The sequence below is a fragment of the Phodopus roborovskii genome, unplaced genomic scaffold, assembly GCF_943737965.1.
Source record: "Phodopus roborovskii unplaced genomic scaffold, PHOROB, whole genome shotgun sequence".
Classification (NCBI taxonomy): Eukaryota; Metazoa; Chordata; class Mammalia; order Rodentia; family Cricetidae; genus Phodopus; species Phodopus roborovskii.
Genome location: NW_026126639.1, coordinates 7170331 through 7197336, shown reverse-complemented (window position 1 = coordinate 7197336; position 27006 = coordinate 7170331). Strand labels below are relative to the sequence as shown.

Here is a 27006-nt window from a genome sequence, read left to right as displayed (position 1 = left end):
GCTGGAAGAGGGTATTAGACCCCCCTGGAACTGTAGCTACAAAGGATTGTTAGCTGCCATGTGGGTGCTGGGAACTGAACTCAGGTCCTCTGGAAGAACAGCCAATGTTCCTAACTACTGAGCCATCTCTCCAGCCCCCCTTTTCTTAAAACATTGTTATACTTATTTATTTATAAGGTAGGCATGTTCGCTTGGTGCAATCTGCAATCACAGTGATATACTTCAAATTATTTTTAAAGAGATTTTTAATTTTTGTGTTTAATTACATATCTGTAAAAAATTATTTTTAAACAGTTATTTTCTGTTTGTGTGGTCACACACATGTGGGGGTCAAAAAACTGCCAGGGAGTCAGGTTTTGTTTTTTGTTTTTGTTTTGAGACAGGGCTTTCTCTGTAACAGCTCTGGCTGTTCTTGAACTAGCTTTGTAGACCAGGCTGGCCCTGAACTCACAGAGAGCCATCTCCCTCTGCCTCCTGAGTGCTGGGATTGAAGGCATGCCCCACCACTGCCTGGAAGGAGTCAGGTTTTTGCTTGTTTTTCTTTTTTATCTTGTTTTTTGGAGGTGGTTTCTCTATGTAGCCCTGGCTTAGGATCCATCATCAAATGCAGAGGCATGCGGTCTGCTTTGGAGGGAGAGAAAGCCTGTACCCTGAAGTAGTTGTAGGCCTTGGCTAATCTGTATCCTCAGGAACTGGGGTTTATTGTAGGACTGGATCCCAGGGAAAGGGATGGTGCCCTGGCTAGGTGTCCAGGAGATGGCGCTAATACACTGTTAAGTTGTGTCTTACAAGTACTGATCCTATGGAAGCTCTGCTGTAGCAAATAGTGAAAGAAACGTGGAATGCCCAGGGAACGACTATGACAAAATGCATGTGTTAGGGTTGTGCTTGGCCCACAGTTACTGGAGAGGTTGAGGTGGGAGGACCATGAGTTGAAGACCTATTTGGGTCATAGAGTGACTTTAAGACCAGCCTAGGTAATATAGTAAGACCCTGCTTCAAAATAAAAGCGCAAGAAAAAGAGAAGAAAGGGAAAAGGGCTAGGAAGGTAGGAGTGTAGAGTGCTTGATTAGCATGTGAGATGCTCCTTGGTTTGATCTCAAGTGCCTCACATTATACGGGCTATAAAACCCTCCATCACTCATGTGGAAAGGGAGACTCAGAGGATGTTATACACACTCACACCCTGGTGAGAAGGGGGCAAGGGTTGGGTAAATGTAGATATTGATGGGATGTAGTATCATAGTACTGGGTATGTGGCTCCTGGAATACCAGAGGCTGTCAAGAGCAGGATTGAGCTTGTGGGGGCAGCTTTAGACGAACAGCCAGAAACAGCTGGCCATGGTCATAGAAGTCAGGATGGGATTGGTCAGGAGGCATAGATCCACCATCAGCCCCTAGGGCTCAGTGAGGCCAAGTCTTCACACCTGAGGTAGATTTGTTTTTAGACTGGATATCGTTTTGTAGCCCAGGCTGTCCTAGAACTCATCATTTAGGCCAAATTGGCCTCAATTTATAGAGCTCCTCTTGTCTCAGCTTCTCTAGTGCTGGTATTAGAGGGTATATGCTACCACACCATTGATTTTTACTCTTAGGTATATGTCCCTCCCCATCTTTTCCTATAGTCAAACTAAACTCATGCTCTGGGTTCTCACACCATTTTTCAGCCAGTGTTATCAACCATACTTCAGAAACTGTGCTGTTGTTCTTTAATCCATCCCTATGTACCAACATTTCTTTATGGCCAGTGTAATTAATCTGAAGTACGATCGCTGCTTGTGTAGAATGCTAAGCATTTCCCTTGCTTGTCTCTGCTTCACCCTTGACTTATAATTTTTATTCCACACTGCAGCCGAAGGGTCCTATACAAGAACTAAGACTCAGATTAAAACATGAATGAGGTCATCTAATGATGCTGTTTAATGTTCTTTCTTCATTTCCCATCACACTTTGAATAAAAACCCAAGCCTCTTCCATCACCCTCAAGACCCTGAATGACCTTGGCCTCCCTCTGTGTTCTAAGTTTTATTATTTTCCTTCTGGCTTGAAGCTCCACACACAGGTTCTTTCTCTCTCTCTCTCTCTCTCTCTCTCTCTCTCTCTCTCTCTCTCTCTCAAAATAACTCAAGCTTAACTCCATCTACTCCTCTAAGTGTTCTTTCTGAGGTACACATGAAGCCTGTTTTGTTTATAAGAAGGGTTGAAAAAGAGAATTAAATATTTTTCTTCCTTTTGGTTTGGTCAGCTTGGATGGTGGTTCCGTTCACCAGGGTGTGAGTATTGGGGGAAGAGGAAGGAACTTAAAAATTGGTCACTAACTGACCTTTATAGGGTGCTTGGTGCTGATTGCCTATGCTGCATAAGAAATTACCCCTAGATTTAGTATTTAGTGGCTTAATACAATCTTATTTTTTTTTTTTTTTAAGACAGTGTTTCACTTATATAGATCCACCTGCCTCCTGAGTGCTGGGATCAAAAGCATACACCATCATGGCTGGCTTAACACAGCTTTTGTTAGTTAAATTTCTGTGGATCAGGGATCTGTTTGTAGCTTGGCTAGGTTTTTAGAGGCAGTTAAAACTGCACCAGGAAGGATCAGCTGCCTACTCACTTGGGTTGTTAAGTGGGTGAGATGCATTGCAAGTTGTTCTATTGAGACTTCATTTTCTCATAGTCTGGTAGCTAAAGGCTTGGCTCAGCTTCTTATCACACTAGACTCTCCTAAAAGCAATTCACAGTACTAGAGGGAGAAGGAGAAAGGGGGTGGGTGGGAAGGAAGCAGTATCAGTTTGCAAGCTGATGACCTAGGAAGACCATTGATAGAGTTTCCTTCTAGCTAAAGAAAGGCCCGAGGAAGGACCAGGAAGTACATGACAGTGAGCAAAACTGATGAAAGTAACTATCCTAGCTCCAGCAGAGTAAATCATATTCTTTGTTCTGACTCTGTTCTTAGTGGCTTGGGTGATGCCCACTACATTGGTGAGTGTACTTTCCTTCACTGAGTCCATGTGTTCAAACGCTAATCTTTTCTGGAAACACCTTCACAGACATAGAGAGATGTAATATTTTTACCAGTCCAGATTTTATGGATATAAAAAAATCCAACATCACTTTTGTTATATTCCATATTTCAAAAGGAAGTCATTTTGCTCACACTTAAGGGGAAGGCGTCACACGGGTCTGAATGAAGAATCAAGAGACCATGGGTGCCTACCACAGGAACTTGAACTTGCAATCCTGTTTCAGCCTCCTGAGTGCTCGGGTGCCTGGGGTATGCCACCACATCTGGCTCAACATCTGCATTCTCAGTGAGTTGGCTGGAATGTGAAGTAAGTGTAAGCTGGTTTGCTAGCATCGACATAAGAGTCTAAGTTAACTCTTAGGTAGTTCCTGGTGCCAGGGATAGCCACTTTTCCTTGTGTAAATATTAAGACAGATATGGTGATGCACACCAGCCTTTGGGAAAGAGAGGCAGGAGGATCACAGGTCTGAGGTTGGCTTGAGCTATGTAGTAATACTCTGTCTCAAAATACACCCCCCCACACACACACCCCAAAGACTCAAATACTTTACTTACTGTCAAGGAGTTGCTGAATTGCTGGAAGAGTACTATTCTGAGCACTGTATTTATAGTACTCTGTGTAACGAGTACGGGTTTTTCCCCCACCGCCTGGTCTTGTCCCGCCACCAAGCCAGCCCCAAATAATACACAGAGACTCTGTATTAGATATTATACTGTTGGCCAGTTACTACTTTCTTTTCGGCTAGCTCTGTCTTAAGTATTAACCCATTTCTGCTGATCTATGTTTTTCTCTTACCGGGGAGCCGGCAGCATACTGCTTTCTTCAGACTCTCCATCTTGACTCCCTTCTTTCTTCCTATTTCCTCCTTGTCTCCTAGTCCCTCCTATCTTCCTTTCCTATTGGCCAACAGTGCTTTATTATTAACCAGTATGAGAAACATATACAGAATGGCATCTCCCATCAACTCTGGCTTTAAAGATGAAATATAAATTGAAAATTTTGAATAACGTCTTCAGATCATTCACTTAACTGTCATTTACTAAAACTTGAATCATCTCACTATTAAATGTACCACTATGGCGTGCTGTGATATTAGAACATAAGCAATTTGTAAATTGTTTGCACAGATTTTTAACCAGGCTTACTACTTTGGCTTTCTCTGTTATCTTCTTAGCAATCAACGCATCTCCTCCACTTAACATACAACGTTGAAAATACTTTCACCGTGTTTGCAGTTAAGCTCCTTTTTCTATTACTGTTGCTTTTTCTGTAATCAAGTGTAGTATGACAAAATTCTGTTTTCTATTTTATCAATAGATTTGCTGTGTTCTTCCGTTTGTTTCACTAATAACTCATTGTGATTTAATTTCAGAGATATCACATTAAATACTATTCTACAAACTATTCAATAACAAACTTCTCCAAATGAACCATGAGCTAAAACCAAAGTTAAACTATTTTTTCATTTGTCTACAATAAGCCAAAGCTTGATAGTTCATTTTAGTAAGTAGAGTGGGCATAATTCAGGAGTTAATTGGTAAGAAGTCAGATGTAAAGCACAGAGAAGACAAAAGAAAAGATGAAATCACTTATGTTATCTGTTTTTAATTTATAGTTGGGGAATATAAATGAAAGGGAGCCTGGTTTCTGTTTAACAAAATACCTAAAGTAGAAGAACAATGTTGTTCTGCATTCAGTATTTACTAAATAACAATGAAGAGAAGCAGGTTGTAAGAACCTACATATAGACATCTGTGAATCTAATACCCAGGAGGCAGAGGTTGGAGGATCTCCACATGTTCAAGGCTAGCATGGACTACATATTTATTTCCAGGCTGGGTAGGGGTACATACCCCTTAAAAAAACAAAAACAAGTTGGTGCATGCCTTTAGTCCCAGCACTCTGGAGGCAGAGGCAGCCTGGTCTACAGAGTGAGTTCCAGGACAGCCAGGACTACACAGAGAAACCTTGTCTCCCAAAACAAAAATCAAGCAGACAGACAGACAAACAAAAAATCAAAACAAGACCGGGGAGATGGTGAAAACGGCATTAGCTGCTCTTCCAGAGGACCCGGATTGATTCCAAGTGTACACATGGCAACTCACAACTAACTGTGATTCCAGTTCCAGGGGTTCAGACACCATTTTCTGAATTCTTATATATTTTGGTTGTCAGCCTAGCCTATAATGGTTGAGCTATCCCTCCAGCCCCCCATTTTCTGAGCTCTGAGGACACCAGGCACGCACATGGTACACAGACATACATAAGGGCAAAACATGCATACACAGAAGTAATAGTTTAAAAATTAAAATATCTTAAAAACAAACAAAGCAGCAACAGCATATGGAGAATGTTCAGGAAGTCTTATCACCTGAGAAAATCTATTCATTTTTGTCCTTTGAAAAGCATCTTGCTTCATAGCCCAGGTTACCTAGAACTTACAATGTAGCACATGCTGGCCTTAAACTTGTAGCAATATTTCTGCTTCAGTTGCCTGAAGGGTAGGCTCACAGGCTTGTACCTTGCTTAGTTTTGATAAACATACAAGCTACCAATCCTGTTAGACAGGGTTTCTTTGTAGCTTTGGAGCCATTCCTGGCACTAGATCCTGCTGGCCTTGAACTCACAGAGATCCGCCTGCTTCTGCTTCCAGAGTGCTGGGACTAAAGGTTTGTGTTACCACCGCCTGGCTAGGACAACCGATTTCTAGGGGATAAATTTGACACGTTGTTGATTCCTCCATTTATTAGGCCAGTGTAAGTTTTCATGTTGTAGCTATGGTAACTCTGATGATTTATGTGGCTATGCCAGAGCCGCCTTATTTGTCTATTAGGATTGTTAAGACCTTTCTTTACAAACGTGCTCATTTTTATGTATCTAAGATACCAAAACGGTTATCCTCTAATGAACATTAATATCAGGAATTAAATTTAAAGAATTAGACATACAAGAGAGTTCACATTTGAATTCTGAAAATGCTCTGTGCGTCTAAATGAGTCCAGCTGACCAGCCTTAGTAGCCTTGAAACCCTTACTTTGTGACTCAGGCTCAACTTCCTAAGGACTGTATTAGAGGCTGAGGTTGCTTTTTCTCTCTCCCTTGCTTCCGTGATAGGGTTTCTCTGTATAGCTCTGGCTGGGCTTGCCTCAAATTTGTGGCAGTCCTTCTTCCTCAGCCTCCCAAGCACTGGGATTAAAGGCATGTACGAGCTCTTAGTGTATTTCTGGGTACTCGAGCCTATGAAACATTGGATTTGCTGAACACCAAGATGAACTTGGAGGTTTGTCAAGTAAGCCAGTAGACAGATCCCTTGATCCACACTGGCTCTGCCACAGACCTTTGTGTGTTTTGTTTGTTTCGTTTTGATTTTTTTTTTTTTTTTTTTTTTTTTTTGAGACAGGGTTTCTCTCTATAGTCCTGGAACTCACTTTATAGGCCAGGCTCACCTAGAAATCACAGAGATCCACTTGTCTCTGCCGCCCAGTGTTGTTTTTACTAAAGCTCAATCATTCCATTTTACCAATAAATGGTCAGCCTATAGTTCAGGCTTGTTACTAGCTAACTCTTACAAAAAATTAACCCACTTATTTTAGTCTACATCCTGCCGTGTGATGTTACCTCTCTTTCGTCTTACACTTCCTGTTTCCTTTTTGTGTCTCACTGACGACTTCCTCACTCTGCCTTCCTCTTCTTCTTCCTCCAGTTGTCTTTAGTCTGGCTCTCCCACCTTACCTTACCCTGTACAGCTATTGGCCAGACAGCTTCTTTATTAGCTGAATCTCAGCAATATGTATTCACACCGTGTAAAGGAATATTCCTCAGCTGTCCTAAAAAACCCTTTGAGTTACCTCGCTGGCCCTCTCACCTCTAAATTTTATTTAAACATCAAACAAACACCACACAGGCCTCTGTGAAAAGGTACTTTGGGATCTGAGAACTTTATAGTTTTGGTAGAAAATGTCCCCAAGGGCTCATGTTGCATGTTTGGCCCTCAGCTGGTGGCACTCCTGAGAAGTGATTTGATTAGGGGCTGCTAACTTGATGGGTTAATGGATGCTTTTACAGCTGGGTGGGCTATTAGGAGTTAGGGACTGGTTGAAGAAGCAGGTCCTGGAGGTCTCTCTATACAGCACAGCCTCATGGTCTGGTAATAACTGTATAAACATAAGTAGCCTCAAACTTCTGATGTTACCATTAATGCCATCAGAGTAACAAACCAAGGGATGTAAGAAGGCAGTTTGGTTCAACAGGACTAAGTAGCTGGTGTTGGTTCAGACGTCTGGGGTCTGACCCCAAGTAGTTTATTTTAGTCACATTTAAGCACAGCACAAGTTGGTAACAACTTTGCTGGGGATAATTAACTCAGTCCCATGTGTACAATAAAGTACAAACTAAAGATTGCATGTGACTGCATCAAGAGTCTTTAAACAGTACAGGTGACATCTTCCATAAAGATGAGGCGTATAGATTGACTACACATGGCACTTTTCATAAAGATGGATTCAATGGATTGACTAATAAAAACAAGCTCACGATAAGAGGCTGGGAGAAAGAGGATCTGGCATGGTGGGATAACACAAAGCTCCCAGGCTACCTTCTGGGTAGACAACAGGTTATGTATGACTTTCTGTGTAGGAACAACCCTGTATGTTTAACATTCCAGGTTCCCCTAATGCTTATCTGTGAGCCCAAGCACCTCCATGCCTCTGACATCTGGGACCCTTTTGCTTCTGTCTCTGGAGTGCTGAGATGATAGGTGCATGCCAGCTCACTGGCTTTCATGGTTGGAGCTTATCCTTGTCCTTGTCCTCTCTCAGGATGGATTTCCTGGCTGCCATGAGGTAAGAAGCCCCCTGCCCTGCAATTCCCACAGGTGGAGAAGACACAGCAACAGAGTCAAGGTCTGTGAAAGGGAACCTCTCAAATTGGGAGCCAAAACAAATATTCATTCAATCCTTCTGTACTGATAATCAGGCATTTTGTCATAGCGACTTAAAAGTCAGTTTAGAAGGTATGGCTATCAGGAGTCATTGTAGCAGTGTGTCCTTGGACGTGTGTACAGAAGCCTGGGCATCTCCAGCAGCATGGAGCATGTGGATGAAGATCTGTACCCTTCTAAGATGGGGGCTGTCTTAATTACTTTTCTATTGCTATGAAGAGACATCATGACCAAGACAAGTTACCATTACTGTGGGAAGCAAGGCCTGCCTGATCCTACCTTTTTTTTTTTTTTTTTGAGGGGGAGGGGCTTGTTACACAGCTGTGGCTGTCCTAGAACTCATTTATGTAGATACCACCTGGTTTACATTTCATTCACAGGAAGCAGGCAGGGAAATAGAGACTAGGTAGGCCTGGCATGGGCTTTTGAAACCTCCACCCCCAGTGACACAGTCCTTCCAATAAAGCCATAATTCCTAATCCTTCCTAAACAGTCCACCAACTGGGAATCAAACATTCAAATAAATGAGCCTATGGGGGCCATTCTCATTCAAATCACCACAGGGGAGATCTTGTTCTATGAACTCCTACTTAGGGACCCATGTCCTTCCTTTGGCTGTCTTCAAGAACTTTTTATGGGTTGTGTATTTTTTCTGTTTTGTACGAAAATCAGCATGTTAGTTTCCTTTTATTTTCCTGAAGGTTACTGACCTGTAGGAAGAATATAATTCTCTCAGGATTCCTACTGAGATTACAGGAAACATTATTCAACTAATTCACTGAATTTATTCAGATAGCGACATTCACTTTAAGGCTTTAATGAGTGTGGCATGATTTACAAGAGGCTAATTTCCAAAAGCTTTGAGAATAAAATTGTGATGGATGACGCAAATGAAGAGCCATTTATATCAAAGAGTCAAAAAGCTCACTTGCCACAGAGGATATAGAACTTGCTTTCGCATCTTCATCTAGTTAATGTTTTCATTGTGATGTGTATGTGTACATATTCCTTTGTGTACATACGTGTGTGTGTATGTATGTGTGTGTAAGCCAGAGACATGCTGGGTGTCTCCCTCATGTTGTGAAATAATCATTTTGTATACTGTGATGATATGTACTCAGATTGGTTTAATAAAAAGCTGAAAGGTGCTGTGTGGTGGTGGTGGCGGCGGTGGAGGTGCATGCCTTTTATCCCAGCACTCGGTGGGGTGGGGGTGGGGTGACAGAAGCAGGCAGATCTCTGTGAGTTCAAGGCCAGCCTAGTCAACAGAGTGAGTGCCAGAACAGGATCCAAAGCTACACAAAGAAACTCTTGTCTCCAAAAACCAAACCAAACCAAAACAATAGCTAGGCATGATTTTGGGGGCATAGAGAATGCTGGGAAGAAGGGCTGAGTTGCCAGCCAGACACAGAGGAAGCAGGATGTGCAGGAGGAGAGGCAACAGCCATGAGCCACAAGGCAGGACATAGATGAATGGGAATGAGTGAATTTAAGTTATAAGAACTAGTTAGAAACAAGCCTAAGCTATAGGCTGAGCTTTTATAATTAGTGACAAGTCTCTGTGTTGTGGTTTGGGAGCTGGCTGGCAGGACAGAGAGACTTGCTACCCTCAGTTGTCCTCTGCCATATTTTTTGAGACAGAGTCTCTTGTTGAAACTGGAACTCCTCACCTCTTCAGCTAGAGTGGCTGACCTGCAAACCCCAAAGCTGCTGTCTCTGCCTCTCGATTGCTTAGTTTGCAGACACACACTATATTTTGTTTTTCATGTGAGTTCTAGGGTTCCAAGCACTTCATGCCTTTTTTTGGCAAGCACTTATTGGCTGAGCCATTTTCCTAGGTTGTTTTTATGATAGAGGTTCTTACTTTGTAGACCAGGTTGGCCTCCAACTTGCAAAGATTTTCCTACCCAGTTTCCTGAATGCTGGGATTAGAGGCCTGTGCCACAACCAGCTGCTTGTTAATAATCACAAAAAGAACTCAAAGAACTTCAGAGTGGGCAGGTGAAAGGTGAGACCAGAAAGGGAACAAGGAAAGTGGCAGCCAGTGACTACTCACTGTTCTCCTGAGGGACTTCAAGGGGGCTGAATGTATTCACTACTGTCCCACAAACAGCATAAATAAAGCCACTGAAATGTGATAGAAAATATAAGCCCCTCAGGCATTAATCTTACCTGGGTGTAATGGCACATGCCTTTAGCCCCAGAATTCGAGATGGACCTCTGTGGGTTCCAGACCAGCCTGGTCTACATAGCAAGTTCTAGACCAGACAAGTCCTCATATTAATTGATTAAGGTAATTAGTGTCTTATTAATAGATTTATTAATAATTCTTCTGAGTAGTTAAGAGTTATAGCTGGATATAATGGCCCAAATGATAATTTTTTTTTGGAGGGGGGCGATCAGTCTCTCTCTGTAGTTCAGGCTGTACTCAAACTTGGCATCTTCTTCCTCGCCTCTTGAGTTCTGGGAGGTGTGTGTTTGTAAAGGTATGTGCTACCATCCCTTGTTGGAAATATTATTGTTAGGTTCATTATTAGCATAGGCTAACAAAGGCATACTTTGCAAATATAATGTGTCAGTTAAGTTTTCCCAAGACATGCTCATCACAGGCTTCATGTCCATTCTGTGTGGTCAAGCCAAGAGTGTATTTATTAGCTTTCCTCCTCAGTTCAGCAGCATGTTCTTTGTCTGGTTATAAACAAGGAGGGAAGAGACAACTTAATGCTTGTCTAATGTTCAAGTTACACACTGGGGTTCAGAAATTCAAGCTAGAACACAAGATTAACAGAAGAGGGAGGAGAGATGGCTCAATGGTTAAGAGCACTGGCTGCTTTTCAGTTATATCTGTCTGTAACTCCAGTTGCAGAGGACCCAGTGCCCCTTTCTGGCACCAGGCAACCACGTGATACACAAACATATGCAGGCAAAACATCGCTACGCATAACAAAATAGAATAAAACAAGACTAGGTGTACGAATACCACCAGGATGAACCCAATTGGTAAGTGGCAGAATATAGAATCAAGAAATGCCAAACCAAGGGGACTTTTTTATTTTATTTATTTGTGGTATTGGCGGGACTTTAAACTGGCTGGGCCTTTGCTTACTTGATTATTATTATTTTGACTGTCCTGTTCTAAATAATTATCATTGCCTCATGGATAGGACTTAAAAATCTCTTCTGTTTGGTAAAATACTTAGGGGTAAGTCATTGTTTTATATTTATTAGTTCTATTATTTTATTTAGTTTCTGAGGCAGGCTGCGGGTTTATTTTTTTGGTTGTTTTGTTTTGCTCAGTCCTATCCCTGCCTCCCTAGGATTAGTGAGTAAGCCACTAATCTTAATTTGATACAGGAAACACTGCCAGTCCTTCAGAAGCTGGTTCACTTCGTCTTTTCCACCGACTTTATGCAACTCAATACTTACAATCTTACCAGCTGTTTCAGTGCCAATGAAATGAATTGGTGCATAGCAACTCGTAGCCTTGCGGCACACCCTCCTATCACAACCGCTGCAGGTAAGAGCATTCTGCTCTTACAGGCCGAGTCGCCCGAGTGGCCATGGTGCTCTTCCTCATTCCACAATGAAAAAGAAAATCACGGGGGCGGGGGTGCACAGATGCTCCTGTATTTTAAAAGCGCCCACCTAAACCACTAGAGCGTGGAGAGTGGTTTATCCGGTCATTCTGCACACGACTTTCTGCCTCGTCTTTCTCGGGGATTGGAATCATCTGCAAAAGGCCCAGGTGCAGGGCCTCAGGAGCAGCGCGCGAAGGCGCAGGGAGCGGAGGACGGCGGAGGAGAGCTCCGGGGAGGAACCGCTCCCACGCAGGCCCGGGTACCGGAAGGGGGCGGGGGCACCGGAAGGCGAAGCCTCCTAAGGGGAGTTGCGGGCTTGGGGGCGGGGCTGGGGGCAGGAAAATGGGCGGTCCGTGGGCGTGGCCTCGCCGTGCGGAGCCTACATAAGCCGCGCGCGCGCGCCTGGTTGCGCCAACTTGGGCGCGGGCGGCGGCGTGGTGGCCCCGGTTGTCAGTCGGCCGTCGCCGCGGGCTAAGCTGAGGCGGGAGGAGGGAGTGTGGGGTCCCGCGCGCTTTCCGTGGCAGCCGGGGAGGCGAAGCGGGGTGGGCGGGGCTGCGCGGCCGCCGCCCGGTGCACGGGCGCGGTGCCTCAGCCTGCTGCGGTTCGGCTCCCTGCAGAGCCTGTGCTCCGCGTCTCGGGGGCTGCGTGGGCCCTTGGGTTTGTGACCCCGGCTGAGGCGCCTCAGCTCGGCCGCTGAGGGCACCTGAACGCTCGTGCAGGGGCTGTCCGGCTCTGGCTTTGCTCCTCGGATGGAGGTGAAGTGCCCGACACCTTGGTGTCCTGGGTCCTTGGGTGCCGGCAGTGGAAGGCTTGCTCGTGTGGGAGTGGGCGGTGTTGAGTTAGCTCTCTTGCAACCGGAAGCCACCTCGGCATGCAGTCCGTGAGAAGACTTGGTTGGCTACTCTGACCAGGGGTGATGCACGTTAACGTACTTGTTCAAGAAACTTGCATCATTTAGACGTTGAGGTAGATTGAAGTTGGGGGCTGAAGTAAAGGCTCAGGTAAAGAGGTGCTAACGTGGGAAGTGGTCATACCCCCTCCAGATCACCCCCCCCCCAATCCAACCCCTCCTTGGGTGATGACCATGGAAATTGTTCAGAATGAGAAGTCAGAAGCCCTTTGCTTGCTTGGCATTATTTCTCCGTGCGGGAGATAGAACTTCTGGAAACATTCCTATAGTGCAAATTTTGCCTGCCTATAGGCTGCCTTTATTGCAAGTACGCTGAATGGAGCAACATTGTGTTTTGAGTTCATTTCTGTGGAAGAACATTTTAAAGAAAGGTTTTCCGGAGATGTTACATTTGCACTTGTCTGCCCCTCCTCCCCGCCCCAATCCTTCAGAGTCATCTGTTTCAGTGGTGCAGCTCTCCTCACTCTCTCTTCATTACTTTTCGGTTACCAGTCACCTTCAGGCCATTCAGAGGAGGGAAGAGTGGGAAATATGAAGTCAGCCAAGCCCCATGTGAACCACAGTCAGCATGGGGAAAGCCAGCAGGCCCTGGGCCCTGTGCAGTCTGCTGCATCTGCTTCCCAGGTGTATGAAACCTATATCGATAATGGACTCATATGCCTTAAACACAAAATTAGGAACATCGAGAAAAAGAAGGTAACTTTTTAACCCCCTCCAAGCCCCTGAATGTGCATGACCTTAAGCCAGGGTTAAGGAGTTGGCATAATTCTTTATCATCAGAGAACATAGGTCTTACAAAGAATTTAAGTGACCTTGAGATTTAGTTGCCTGGGAATAACTAAGCATCCAGGCTAAATGCTTGCTTCATTTGCCAAAATAGCCGAATACAATATTCATAACAGTAAAGTTGTTACACATACTGCTTTCGAAATATTTGAAAAGTCTGCTGTTTTAGGTCTGATTAAATTTTTTGAGGTACATATTGTTTCTTATCCTTGATATTTTAGTTCATTCTCCTTGTGACTGCATCGAGTGATGTGTCAGTACAGCTGCTGCGATCACTGGAAGCATTTTGTCCTGAGCCAGGAAATGCTTTAACCTTATTTCTCCCACTGCTAGATAATGGGTGAAGATTGGTTCGTGAAAGTATTGTAGATAGCTTTGTAAAGGGACTTGGATTCTTACCAGCCTTAACATTACAGTAAGTGGTATGGTAAAGATTCAGATCATTTCTCACTTCCTGAGTCATTTAGCCTGTGAAACAGTCCCTTGGGATGGTTCTCATTTGCTTTTGACAGGTTAAGGCAGAGTAAGTATCTGGACCTACTTTCTCTTAAAATTTGTGCAGAAAGATTAGGAAAGTTTTTAGTTTTTTTTTTTTGTAGAGGGATATGAAAAGAGTTTTGAGTTTTGCTGACTGTATCTTCCCTTGTGTTGGAAGGCAGTACAGAAAGGCCAGTGGCCCTTATCTTTTCCATGCATCATTTGGATGCATACATTTAATTACTAGTGTGACAAAGTGATTGTGCCTGGGCCAGCACAGGTTCCTTATCACCGAGAACCAGCTAATGCAGGGTCTGTAGTGGAGATTCATTAATAACCTTCCTATAGGAGAAGTTAAATATGTGTTTTCCTGTATTACTCAGCTAAACCATAATACTGGATGTCTGTCTGCTAGCACCTTTGTTTCTAGCTTCTAGGAAAGCATTTTAGGACCTAAAACCAATGTAGGAGGAGCTTGAAAAATGCTTATGTCATGATTATGGGGCTAATGGATGCAACTTAGTTTTTATGTATTTTCTTAAATAGCACATTTAGTATGAAAGATAGCATAATATCTTGCTTGGTACTTCTGTTAGAAAATTAACTATTATGAAAATGCCATACAGTGCAACAGGTAAAATTAGTAGTAGAAGTATGAACTACAGTTTGCAGAACTAGTCAGCCATGATGCTACTGATGCTTTGTGCTAGAGCAGTGGTTCTCACCCCTCCTATTGCTGTGACCCTTTAATACAGCTCATCTTGTGGTGATCCCCAGCCATAAAATGATTTTGTTGCTACTTCACAACTGTAATTTTGCTATGGTTATGGATTGTAATATCTGAAATGTGATCGCCAAAGAGGTTGTGACCCACAAGTTGAAAACCACTGTGCTAGATATTTCCTTGTGAGAGGCTGTCCTGAGTGTAGTGGGATATTTATCAGTAATCTTGGCATCTGCCTAAAAGATGCCAGAAGCACTGTTTCCCTCCGCCAGACTCTGCAAATTGTGATAATCTCAAATATCTTAAGATTCGGGACTGGAGAGATGGTTCAAAGGTTAAGAGTATGTGCAGAAAGCTGGGCATGGTGGCTAATGCCTTTAATCCCTGAATGTAGAAACAGGGGTAGGCAGGCACATCTCTGAGTTCATGGCCAGCCAGGGCTATGTAGGAAGACTCTGTCTCAAAAACAACAACAGAGAGAACTTACAGTTCTTCTAGAGCACTTTGGCTTGATTCCAGCTCCCACATAAGACATTTTACAAACCACCTGTAACGCTGTCTGGTGGCAGTGATGGTGGAGGAGTAATGTCCTCTGTTGACTCTGGCCTCCTTGGGCACCTGCACTTGCTTATACCCTTGCACAGATACACATAATTAAAACAAGTTGGGTTGGTGGCTCATGCCTTTAATCCCATCACTCCTGAGTCAGAGGCAGGCAGATCTCTGAGTTCAAGGCCATCCTGGTCTACAAAGCAAGTTCCAGGGCTACACAGAGGGCTCCTGTTTCAAAAAAAGAAAAGGAAAATTCAATCACTAAACTTTTATACTAGTTCATAGTAATGAACTTATCCTAGAACACTGACAGCTCTGTGTATCTTGTTGGTTTGCCATATACTTTTCCTATATAAAATTTCATTAGTGCTGATATTTTCATATTCTAATTAGGTAACGCCAATGTAATCCTTTAAATAACCCCCTTTACATCTTATACCACACACATTAATACACCCAAATACATGACTGCTTTTATACTTCATTTTGGGAAACTTCAGGTTCAACAATGCTTTTAAATACAGTGAGAAGCTTACATATTTATTTATTTATTTATTTATTTATTTATTTATTTATTGAGATTGGGTTTCTCTGTGTAGCTCTGAGTGTCTTGGAACTCACTTTGTAGACCAGGCTGGCCTGGAACCCACAGAAATCTACCTCTGCCATCAGAGTGCTGGGATTAAAGGTGTGCATCACCACTGCCTAGCTAGGCGCTTACATTCTTAACATCAGTGCATCCCAGCTACAGTGTCTTGTGCCTATAGTGTTCAGCTGTTCCTAGAGCAGCCTCAGCTGCATTTTCAAGATGCAAACAGATTCTTGGAGCACAAGGCAAACCCTGGCTGGGTGGAAGTTCTTTTTTCAAGTGCCAGGAATAGATACTAAGTTGTGGTGAGTTTAGCTGGAATCTGCGGGGCTGAATACATGGGACAGAGCAGCCGACTGGTACTGTTCTGTGGTTTTTTTTTTTTTAACGACTGACTTGGAACTCAGTCAAAATACAGTTGCTGTCTGCCTGTATGAAATTGTAGTCTGGCATACTAGCATATTTCAACAATCTTTGCTTCAGTTTTTTTTTCTATCAAATTATGCCATAAAATAAATTTTTTTTTTTGTAGCTCAAACTGGAAGATTATAAAGATCGCCTAAAAAATGGAGAGCAGCTTAACCCAGACCAGTTGGTAAGTAGCTTGAGATCATTTGTTAGATTGTTAGATATATTGTCTTTTCTTTCTTTTTTCTTTTCCTTTTTTTTTTTTTTTTTTTTTTTTTTTTTTACTTTTTGGAGACAAGGTTTTTCTGTATAACCCTTGCTGCCCTGGAACTCACTGTATAGACCAGGCTGGTCTTGAACTTACAGAGATCTGCCCTGCCTGTATGCACTATTAGATGATATTGGCTTGATATGGGTTAAACAGAACAAATTAGATTAGATGAGTTACCATATACATTGAACTTAATTTATTCTAGGAAGACTGAATATACTCAAGTTTTGAACTCTTCCCTGGTTTAATATAAACTTGACATCTTTCTATTCTAAAATTTGTTTTTGTAGCTTTGTTTCATGATTGTGACTTGCTCTCTTTTACTTTCATACTTGAGCTATGTACCCAGCCTTTTAAAGATTAACTCCACTATAAATATTGACTATAATTTTTCTTATTTTGAACTCATAGTGGTACTCCTACACCGCCCTATGAAATTCTGGCATTATAGGCCATAAGGGACACCATGCCAAGCTACAACTTTTTTTTCCAAGTTTGTCCTGTTCATGGTATACCTGGTAATTCGAAATAATTTGTGAAGGAGAACGTTTACAATTTGTACTAAAAAAATCCTTTATTGTTATTTGATGTTTTGGTCTGATCACATTTCCTGCCTTTTAAAAAGGGACAAAATGTGCTTGAAGTTATTTAAGATTTATTTTTTAAAATATATGTGTATGCATGTATGTCTGTGCATGTTAGTGCAGGTTCCTTTGGAGGCCAGAAGAGGTATTGGATCCCATGTAGCTGTAGTTACAGGCAGTTCTGAGATGTTCAGTGTGGATGATAGAAATCAAATTCACATCCTCTGGGAAGAACAGCAAGTGCTTCTTAACTGCTGAATAGCCCCTCCGTCCCTGAAGTTATTTAATCTGGCACATGAGCCTGTTAACATGACCCCGCTATGACCTAGAAGTTCTGTGGTATAGTAATTATGATTCTGTTAAGACTTAGCTTTGAATTGTGTGAGCTCTGAGCATGGTATACCCTCTAGCTGGTGAAGGGACTTGACTAATCAGCCCGCGTTTATTTCCTTGGTTTTGTTTTCATACTCTATCCACTAACTTAAAATGTGGAAGCTTCTCTGTTTGTAAGAAGTCTAGAAGTTCTGTTAGAGTGATATCACTGAGGGGTTTTTGATGTGAACTCAGGTAAAGTGCTTGCTGCATAAGCATGAGACCCTGAGTTCAGTCCTGGAGTCCATGTAAAAAGTTGGGTGTGGTGGTACACTCTTTTAAGATTTATTTATTTACTTATTATTTATACAGCATTCTGCCTGCATGTATCCCTGCATGTAAGACTTGTTCCAAAAAACAAGACGACAAACAAACAAAAAAAAAACAAACAAACAAGACAAACCAACAAAATGGAAACAAAACAATGGAGAACTGTAGAGATAGCTTAGTGCTTAGGAACTCTTACTACTCTTCCAGAGAACCTAGTTCAGTTTTCAACACTCATGTCACTAAGCTCACAACTGTCTATTACTCCAGCTTCAGGGGATACCTTTGCATCCTTGGTTACCAATATTCATGCACATACCAATACATACACACATGAATGTTAGGGGCTGGAGGGATGGCTCAGGAGTTCAGAGCACTTACTGCTTTCCTAGAGAACCAGGTTTAATTCATATCACTCACATGGTGGCTCACAACCATCTGTAACTCTGGTTCTAGGGTATCTGATGCCATGTTCTGGCCTCAGAGTCCACCAGGTACACAAGTGGTACACACACACATACACACACACACACGCACGCACACACACACACACACACACACACACACACACACACACACAAAACACCCATCCACATTAAATTAAAAAAAAAATCCTAGAAAACACCAATAGGCTAGACTTTGTAGTGCACACTCTTATTTCCAGTGCTGTGGAGACAGAGGCAGGCAAGTCTCTGAGTTTGAGGACAGCCTGGCCTGCACGGTAAGTTCCAGAAAGCCAGGCTGCACAGGGAAACCTTGTCTCAAATCAAAACAAAACAACCTCAAAAAGCACCAGTGTGGACCCTGCTTGAAGAATTATATCTGAGGTTTCTCTTTGGCTTCCATATATATGTACTTACATGAGAATAAGGATTCCTTTTAAGGCAGAATTGAATTTGGTCTAGGACCCTGATAGAAAATCCTTCATCACAGGGTGGAGAGAGGGAAGAGTGGTACACATTGGTAAGTTGAGATAGTACCTGGCTAATCATGGCTGCCTCTTGAGGGAGGGTGTGGAATGGTATTCCTTCTAGTTGTATAGCCCTCTGAGGATTATGTGCTGTTATTACATTTTCAGCCCATATAGCTGGAGAGTTCCTTTGTCTTCTCTTTTATGAAATCTGTGGTTCTGACAAAATGTTGCTTGTAAGTCGTAGAGGATAGTAAAGCAAGCATAAGTGCTCATCTTGACTCAAGTGATACATACAAATGCCACTGATGCTCCTTCCTGGCAATACTCTTTCTTCCAACTGTGCTCTTTAAATCCCTCCCTTCCCTTTCTTATACTTATTTGAAAGAATTACATTTGTTCATTTTATTTTGTGTATTTCACATGCATGTGTATGTGTGCCACATGTGTGCTCGGTGCCTTTGGAAGTCAGAAGAATGTTGCAGGATATTTGATCACACTGTGACCCCTGAGTTTGTGTTTGTGTTAATTAAATAAAATCAACTTTGCTGGTAGAGCCAGCAACCAGTTGACAGAAAGTAATCAGAGAGTCAGAGTCTGGAAGATGGATAGAGACACACAGGGGTTAGTAGGGAGGGACTTTGAGTATGGTGGTCTTTTTTTGGTTTGGTGGAGCAGAAGGACACCTTTCTGAGATGCTGATGAAGAGGAAAGGTCAGCTAGTTGTTCCTCAACCTCTGAGGTAGCAGGTTTTCACCCCAGCCTCTGTATCCCAAGACTTATTGATAAATAGAACTGGAGGTGGAATTTTTTGTCGGGACTGCAGGCTCTCTAATAAACAGACTTAATATTAATTATAAATGTTCAGTCCATAGCTCAGGCTTGGTACTAGCTAACTCTTACCGTTTAAATTAATGCGTATTTCTTATCCATCCATGTGGCAGTACCTTCTTTCAACATGGCACGTTTATCTTCTCTCTGTATCTCTTGTGACCCCTGAGACTCTGCCCTTCTTCCTCCCAGTGTCCTCTGTGTCTGCCTGTCCCACCCATACCTCCTGCCTAGTTACCAACCAGTCAGCTCTTTTATTAAATCAATCAGAAGGCCCTTTGACACAAAGGCACATCTTCACAGAGTACAGAAGATTATTTCATAACAGAACAATATTTATTTAAAAACTACATTTGGTGGCAGTGGCAGGAAGAAGTGCCTGAGAAGCCGGCCTGTACCTTCAGAGCCGAAATTACTGGCTGAAATAGCAGCAGATTCAGATGCTGCCACTGTGCCATCAGAAAAACAGCAGAAGAGGATATTGGATCCTTTGGATCTGGAGTCCTTTCTGGGTGGTTGTGAGCCACCATGTGGGTGCTAGGAATTGAACTAGGGCCCTCTGCAAGAGCAACAAATGATCTTGACCACTGAGCCATCACTCCAGCCCTGCCCCTGCTTTTGTTTTTAACAAAACCTGTTTATTCCTATTAAATTTCTTAGAACTGCTTTTTTTTTTGTTCCTTATGATCAATAATTTGCTGTATATTTTACAGTTTGTCTTCATTCTATTTAGAACTATTCACTCAATTTATTAATGTTAAGTAGCTATATTTTTGCTCACTGTGTATGAACAGATGGATGCTTAAGTTGCTTTTGTTTTTGACAGTTCAAACAGTTCAGCTTTCATCACCTTTACATATTTTGGTAGGTGAAAAACTTTATTTCAGGGAACACATTAATCATGGGTCTATAGCAGTGGTCCTCACCCTTCCTAGCGCTGCAACCCTTTAATACAGTTCCTTATGTTGTGGTGGTCCTCAACCATGAAATTATTTGCTGCTACTTCGTAACAGTAATTTTGCTACTGTTATGAATCATAATGTAAATATGTGATATACTATCCTAAAGGGACCCACAGGTTGAGGACCACTAGTGTATAGAGTTCATCTATAGGTAATTTTGTTGAAAAAAATGTCCGATTTTTAAGAATCGTTGTATTCACTTATATTAGTGGGTATTTAGCAGTTCCTCTTTCTACAAAACAACAACAACAACAAAAGAAAACAAACACACACACACACAAACCTAAATTAAAAAAACCCCAAACAAAAACAACAAAAACCAAAAGAAAACAAACAACAAAACAGAAAAGCCAAAATTACATTTATTTATTGGTATGAGTGTGGTGGGGGAAGTCAGAGGATAGCTTGTGGGAGTCAGTTCTTTTCTTCCACCTTGTAATTCCTGGGGACCAGAGTTGGTAGGCAGGTTTGCCAGCAAGTACCTTTACCCACTGAGCCATCTTATATTCTGACCCCAAACTGACTTTCGTTTTTCTCCACAAAGAGTTAAATTGGCAACACAATCTCTTCTCTGATTACCAGTTGAGTATGAAGTACTTTATTTATTTATCTTTTAGCCACTTTATGTGTATGAGCATTTTGCCTGCATATGTTTATGTCCATCATGTGTGCTTGGTGACTATGGAGGTCAGAAGGAAGTGTTGGATCTCCTGGGCCGGGAGCTATAAATGGTGTGAGCCATGACATGGGTGCTGTGAACCAAACCCAGGTCCTTTGCAAGAGCAGCAAGTGCCCCTTACCCTAAGGCATTTTTCCAGCCCCTCTAGTATATAATCTTTGTTTGTTTGTTTTATTTTTCGGGACAGGGTTTCTTTGTGTAGCCTTTGCTGTCTGAACTCACTCTGTAGACCAGGTTGGCCTCAAACTCATAGAGATCTACCTGCTTCTGCCTCCTGGGTGCTGGGAATAAAGATGGGTGTCATCACAGCCTGGCATGGTATGAAATCTTAAAAGAAAAAAAATTACTTCTTTAATTTCAGAAGGATAGTGCTTTTTATAATATTTATGATGTCTGTTACACATAATTACACATTTTCACCATATTTTAGATGTTTCACAGTTGCTGTTCTCCTGCGTGATATGTATTATTCCTATAGTATGTTTGAGTGGTGAAATGATGTTGACTGAGGTATCTTAGTGGCTTAAGTTAGAGATCTCTAACTTAAATGTTATAGATAGTGTAGAATCGGGGTTCTGATATCTTTATTTTATTTTGTTACATGTGTGTATGTGTGTGTGGGCCAGATGGCCACTTGCTGAAGTTGGTTCTCTCCTACCATGTGGGTCCTAGGGATTGAATTCAAATCTTCAGGTTTGGCAGCAAGAACCTTTCTTTACCCAGTGAACCATCTCAATGACCCAGAGCTCTGATTTCTAATATAAAAATTAGGGTTGAGCATGGTAGCATATCTAAAGATATGGAGAATCACAAGTTTGAGTCTAGTCTAGGATACATACAAGTTTTATGCCAACCTGAGATCCAGTGAGAGCCTGTCTTCAAACAAACAAAAGTTCTAGCATTAAAATAGACCTTTTTACATATCTTCATATAACTTGTAGATCTTTTCTTTCACTAAGTGCTTTTCTCACTTATAAAGTCCTATCTCCTTTATCAATTAAAAATGATTTATATTTATTTGTATATGTCTGTCTGTGTATGGGAATGTGTATGCTGTGTCCATGGAGACGAGAAGAGGATGTCAGATCTGTTAATGCTGGAGTTATGGGTGACTGCCTGATGTGGTTCCTGGGAACTCAGGTCTGCTGGAAGAGCAGCATGTGTTCTTAACCACTAAGCCATTTCTCCAGCCCTTTGGCAATCTAAGGAACACTTATTTAGTCTGAGGTTACCACTGATTTGCTGTTTCTTAAATCTGTCTGGTAGGAAGCAGTGGAAAAGTATGAAGAAGTACTACATAATTTGGAATTTGCCAAGGAGCTTCAGAAAACCTTTTCTGCATTGAGCCAAGATGTGAGTATGTTTTTGTTGCTTTTTAAAGAACCACTTTAGCCATTGACATTGAAGAATATACCTCTACCTAAAAATGGTGTTTGCTTATCAGTCATCTGATACTATGCAGATAGGAAGTCTCTAAGTTGCCTAGGAGGTCCTTGAACTCACTATATATAGCCCAGTCAAGCCTGGAATTTGTGATTCTCCTGCCTCAGCCACCTGAGTATCTGGGATTATAAATGTATACCACTGTGCCAGGCTCTAGGCTGTTTTTAATTTTTTGCTAAATTAATTTAGGTTTGGTATTCTTGACTACGAAGAGACTTTTGTTTGTTTTTTGACACTTGGTTTCTCTGAAGCTTTGGAGGCTGTCCTGGAACTTTCTCCTAGGTTGGCCCTGAACTCACAGAGATCTCCGAGTGCTGGGATTAAAGGTGCATGCTACCACTGCCCTGCATGTTCTTTTTCTTAGGGCACTCATATATGATCCTCCACCATGGTGCTCTAGAGATGGCACCTACTTTGGCAAGCTATGCTGTATAGTCTGACTTTCCTTTTGGGCCGATAGTCTAAAAACAATGACATTGAGAATTATTAATTATGAAAGCTTGACCTTAGGCTTTAGCTTAGGCTTATCCCTAACTAGTTCTTATAACTTAAATTAACCAGTTTTTAATCAAGCTATGTTTTATCATGTGGCTTTTTACCTCTCTTCCATTAAGTATTTCTGATTTTCTCAGTGTTTCACTGGCATCTCCTGTGCACCTAGGTTCTAACCCTCTAAGTTCCTTTCTCTGCTTGGAAGTCCCGCCAACCTCTCCTACCTAACTGTTGGCTAGTCAGCTTTTTATTAAACCAATCACAGTGACACATCTTCATACAGTGTAAAAAAATACCCCACAACAATGCTGGTTTCATGAAAGCATTTTCTTTTTTATTGGTGCTTTTTTTTTTAAGTAATTAATTTTTTTAATGGTCATTGGTGTTTTGCTTGCATGTATATCTGTGTGAGGGTGTCAGATGCCCCTGGAATTGGAGTTATAGACAGTCGTGAGCTGCTATGTAGATGCTGAGAATTGAATTAGGGTCCTCTAGAAGAGCATTCAATGCTCTTAACTGCTGAGCCATGTATCCACCAGCCCCCATGAAAGCATTTTCACTTGCTGTCCATACTTTATGCCTTTCCTACCTTTCCTTCCTTCCCTCCCTCCTTCCCTCCCTCCTTCCCTCCTTTCCTTCCTCCCTCATCCTTGAGACAGGGTCTTACTATTTAGCACTGGTTGGTCTGGAACTCATTATGTAGACCAGGCTGGCCTGGAACTCAGAGATCTGCCTGCCTGGCCACTGTTTCAGATTTCTTTCCCCTTGTAATGTGTCAGTAGTCTAGAACTTGCGATGTGTCAGTAGTCTAGAACTTGCTATAACCCCATCTCATCCCATTTTAAGTATTTTTAGATTATTTTACATGGGTGTTCGGGCTATGTGTATGTGTACCATGTGCATGCCTGGTGCCTGAGGAGGTTGTCCATCTCTCCAGCCCTGAGCTTGCCTTCTTGAGTCAAGCCCTCAAGTTGTTTGTCATTTTACCTTCCTCTTCCTTTTTCTGGTAGCTTTTGGGCTGCTGTTAAAATTTTGTTTTTGTCATTTCTGTAGATTGTGGAACATCTTGTTCTGCTCAGTCTAACTATATTCTCCTTAGTTTCTTGAAGATTTCTGTCCTTAGGCAAAATCCACTATACTAAGTAATGGTTTAGAAAGTAAACTTTCATTCAGTATTGCTGATTGTTGTTTATTATGTGTTGTCCTTTTCAAACTGATCAACAAAGAAGAAAAAAGTCCAAGGTTTTCTTAGTTTGTACATAGATAAGGAAAAGAAAGCTGTTAGTGGCTTTTCATGAGCTCTGATCATGAAGGAGATAGTGTAGTTGATTTGATTTAACAGATATTTCAGTTCCTGTTTTGTACCAGTCTCTAGGCCGTGATGTGTGGATGAATAACCAAAATATGTGTCTCTGTCATTATGAATGCAGAAAAAATGAAAGAGAAAACTGGGGACTGGAGGTGTAGCTCAGTGGTGGCAAAACACTAGCTTAGCGTGTGCGTGGCCCTGGGATTCATTCTCAGCACTGCCAAAAAGTAATACATAGATAAGTGAATTACACTTATGACTATTTGATGTGACAGAGACTTTGCTGGAGGACTTTCAGGTTGGCATAAATAGGCTAAAGAGAAATATGAAGCTATGATGTGGTATGTGTGTATTTATTTCGGTGTGTTGTGTGTATGTGTTCATGAGTATATGTGCACGTGTCCATGCATGTTTGTGGAGATCCAGTGTACGCTTTGGTTTTCTTCCTTGATTATTCCCTACTTAATTGAGATAGTGTCTCAATTGAATCCAGGGGTTGCCTATCAGCTAGTCTAGTAACCAGTTTCATCAGGGAGCCCACATCTGCCTCCTGAGTGCTTGTGTTACAGGCAGCCACCGTGCCTGCCTGGCTTGTAAGTGGATCCTGGGGATGATCTGAGTTCTAATCCTCATACTTGTGCTTGGGCAAGCACCTTATCCACTAAACCATCTCCTCAGCTCTATGATGTGGTATATGTGGTCATGAAGACATTTCAGGGTAATTATTTGTCTTTCTTGTATAAACTAAGATGAACTGTCTTGGAGAGTTAGAAGTAGCACCTCTATCTTTCTTCCCTTGGGCAGAACTCAGAACCTGTAGTTTTGTGAAGTGTGACTGGTACAGTCAATACCCAGGTCTCAGAAAAAGACTTATTGGGCCTTTGGCATCTTTACAACACAGCCCTAATTAGTTACATAACCCCTTCCTGTTGTCTCTTTTCTCTACTAGTAAGTAAATTTAATAAGTTGCTTCCATACCCTTAGGAAGGAATGAACTGAATATTTTTTGTTTTTGTTTTTAATCCTCTAATCTCAGTTTGTCAGGATTTATGAACATCTGTTTTAGTTAGTGTTTTTGTTGCTGTGAAGAGACACATGACCACTGTGATAATATTTTGTTCATGATCTAACAAATAAAGCTTGTCTGAAGATTAGATTGCAAAGCTAGCCACAGTAGTTAGCCATAGAGTTCAGGCAGTGGTGGCACACACCTATAATCCCAGACTCAGGAGACAGAGGCAGACAAATTTCCCCTGGGCTACATGAGATGGAATCTGTCAAAAAGAGAAAGAGTTCACACACAAAGGACTAAGGAGGTGGAGACAGGACGGCATTTATTGCTGGTTGGAGAGAGGAATATAAGGTGGGAGGAGACAGGCGCTCAGTGCAGTGTGAGACAGTCTGAGGATAGGATTGCCTCTTTGAAAGGTCTGAGCATTGGTACAGGCAAGAACTCTCTAGTGGCTGGCCAATTTATTTCTCTGATCTTTAGCATTAACCTGAGTATCGGACTTGGAGGGCTTTTTTCTTTTTGAGGTAGGGTTTCTTGGTGTAACAGTCTTGGCTGTCCTGCAACTTGCTTTGTAGACCAGACTGGCCTTAAACTCCCTGAGATCCTCTTGCCTCTGCCTCCCAGGTGCTGGGATTTAAGGTGTGCACCACCACCTCCTGGCCCTGACTCTGAGTTTTTATTATTAAAACCTAAGAGAACTTGTGCTACAAACCACAGCAACTCTTACAAAGGAAACTTTTAATTGGGGTGGCTCACTTACAGTTTCAGAAGCTCAGTCTATTATCATCCTGTCAGGGAGCATGGCAGCGTGCAGGCAGACGCAGTGCTGAGCTGACAGTCCTTACATTTTATTCAGAGGCAACAAGAAGTTGACCGACTGTCACCCTGAGGGAAGCTTGCATAAAAGGAATCTCAAAGCCTGCCCCAACAGTGACACACTTCTTCCAGCAAGGCCACATCTCCTGATAGTGACACTCCCTTTAGGGCCCATTTTCTTTGAAACCACAGCATCTTTTTAAAATTTCTTTTTGTTTTGTTTCCTTTCTTTACACTTTCCCCTTATTTTCCTCTTTTTTCCTTTTCCTTTGTCTTGCTGTGTAGACAAGGCTTGTTTGGAACTCATTGTGCAGTTGGCTATGTTCAAATTTGTGAAATCTTAGGCATGCATCACCATGCCTGGTTGGGTATATCTTTTATAGACTTTAAGATATTGATACTTGCATCAATAACCCATTTATTGGAAAGAAATCTTGAGTCTTTTTCTTTCTTTGCTGTTTTGTTTTAAAAAAACAAATAACCAGTATTATAGAAACATAATCATGAAAGCTATGTGGGAAAACTATATTTTCTTGTGGAAACAGGTACATTATTATTTAAAACATTTAGACTTATTTTTATGTATGTGAGTGCTTTACTTGAGTGTATTTATGTGTACCATGTGTGTGCCTGGTGCTCAAGGAGTTCACAAGAGGGTGTTAAATTTCAAACTGGAGCATCAGGAAGTTATGACTGCCCCATGTAGTGTTGGCACTGAACCTGAGTCCTCCGGAAGAACAAGTGCTCTTAACCACTGAGCCGTCTCCCCAGCCTCCAATTATTAAATTTGAGATAGGGTCTCACTATGTAGCCCAGGTTGTCCTGAGCTTCCTGTGGATACCAGGCTGGTGTTGGACGCACAAAAGTGTCTTCCCTGTGCCTCCTGGGTGCTGGGATTCAAGGCATGTGTCACTATGCCTAGCAGTATATGTTTTATTTAAATGGTATGTCACATTGCTTACATAACATGTTATGCTTCAAGGTATAATTATGAGCTGGACAGATCCCAGCACTCAGGAGGCAGAGTCAGGTGAATCTCTGAGTTTGAGGCCAGCCTGGTCTACAGAGTGAG

The 27006-nt window shown here is 42.1% G+C and overlaps 1 protein-coding gene across 1 annotated transcript in view; it reads left to right on the top strand.

Annotated features, from left to right (window-relative positions):
* The first annotated feature begins 12922 nt into the window (after positions 1-12922).
* Positions 12923-27006, top strand: part of Caprin2 (caprin family member 2) — a 43456-nt gene continuing 29372 nt past the window's right edge. The window contains exons 1-3 of the mRNA XM_051173327.1: positions 12923-13146; positions 16111-16173; positions 22129-22215. Of these exons, the coding sequence (XP_051029284.1) occupies positions 12982-13146; positions 16111-16173; positions 22129-22215 (315 nt within the window). The 5' untranslated portion in view covers positions 12923-12981. The remainder of the gene's footprint in view (positions 13147-16110; positions 16174-22128; positions 22216-27006) is intronic.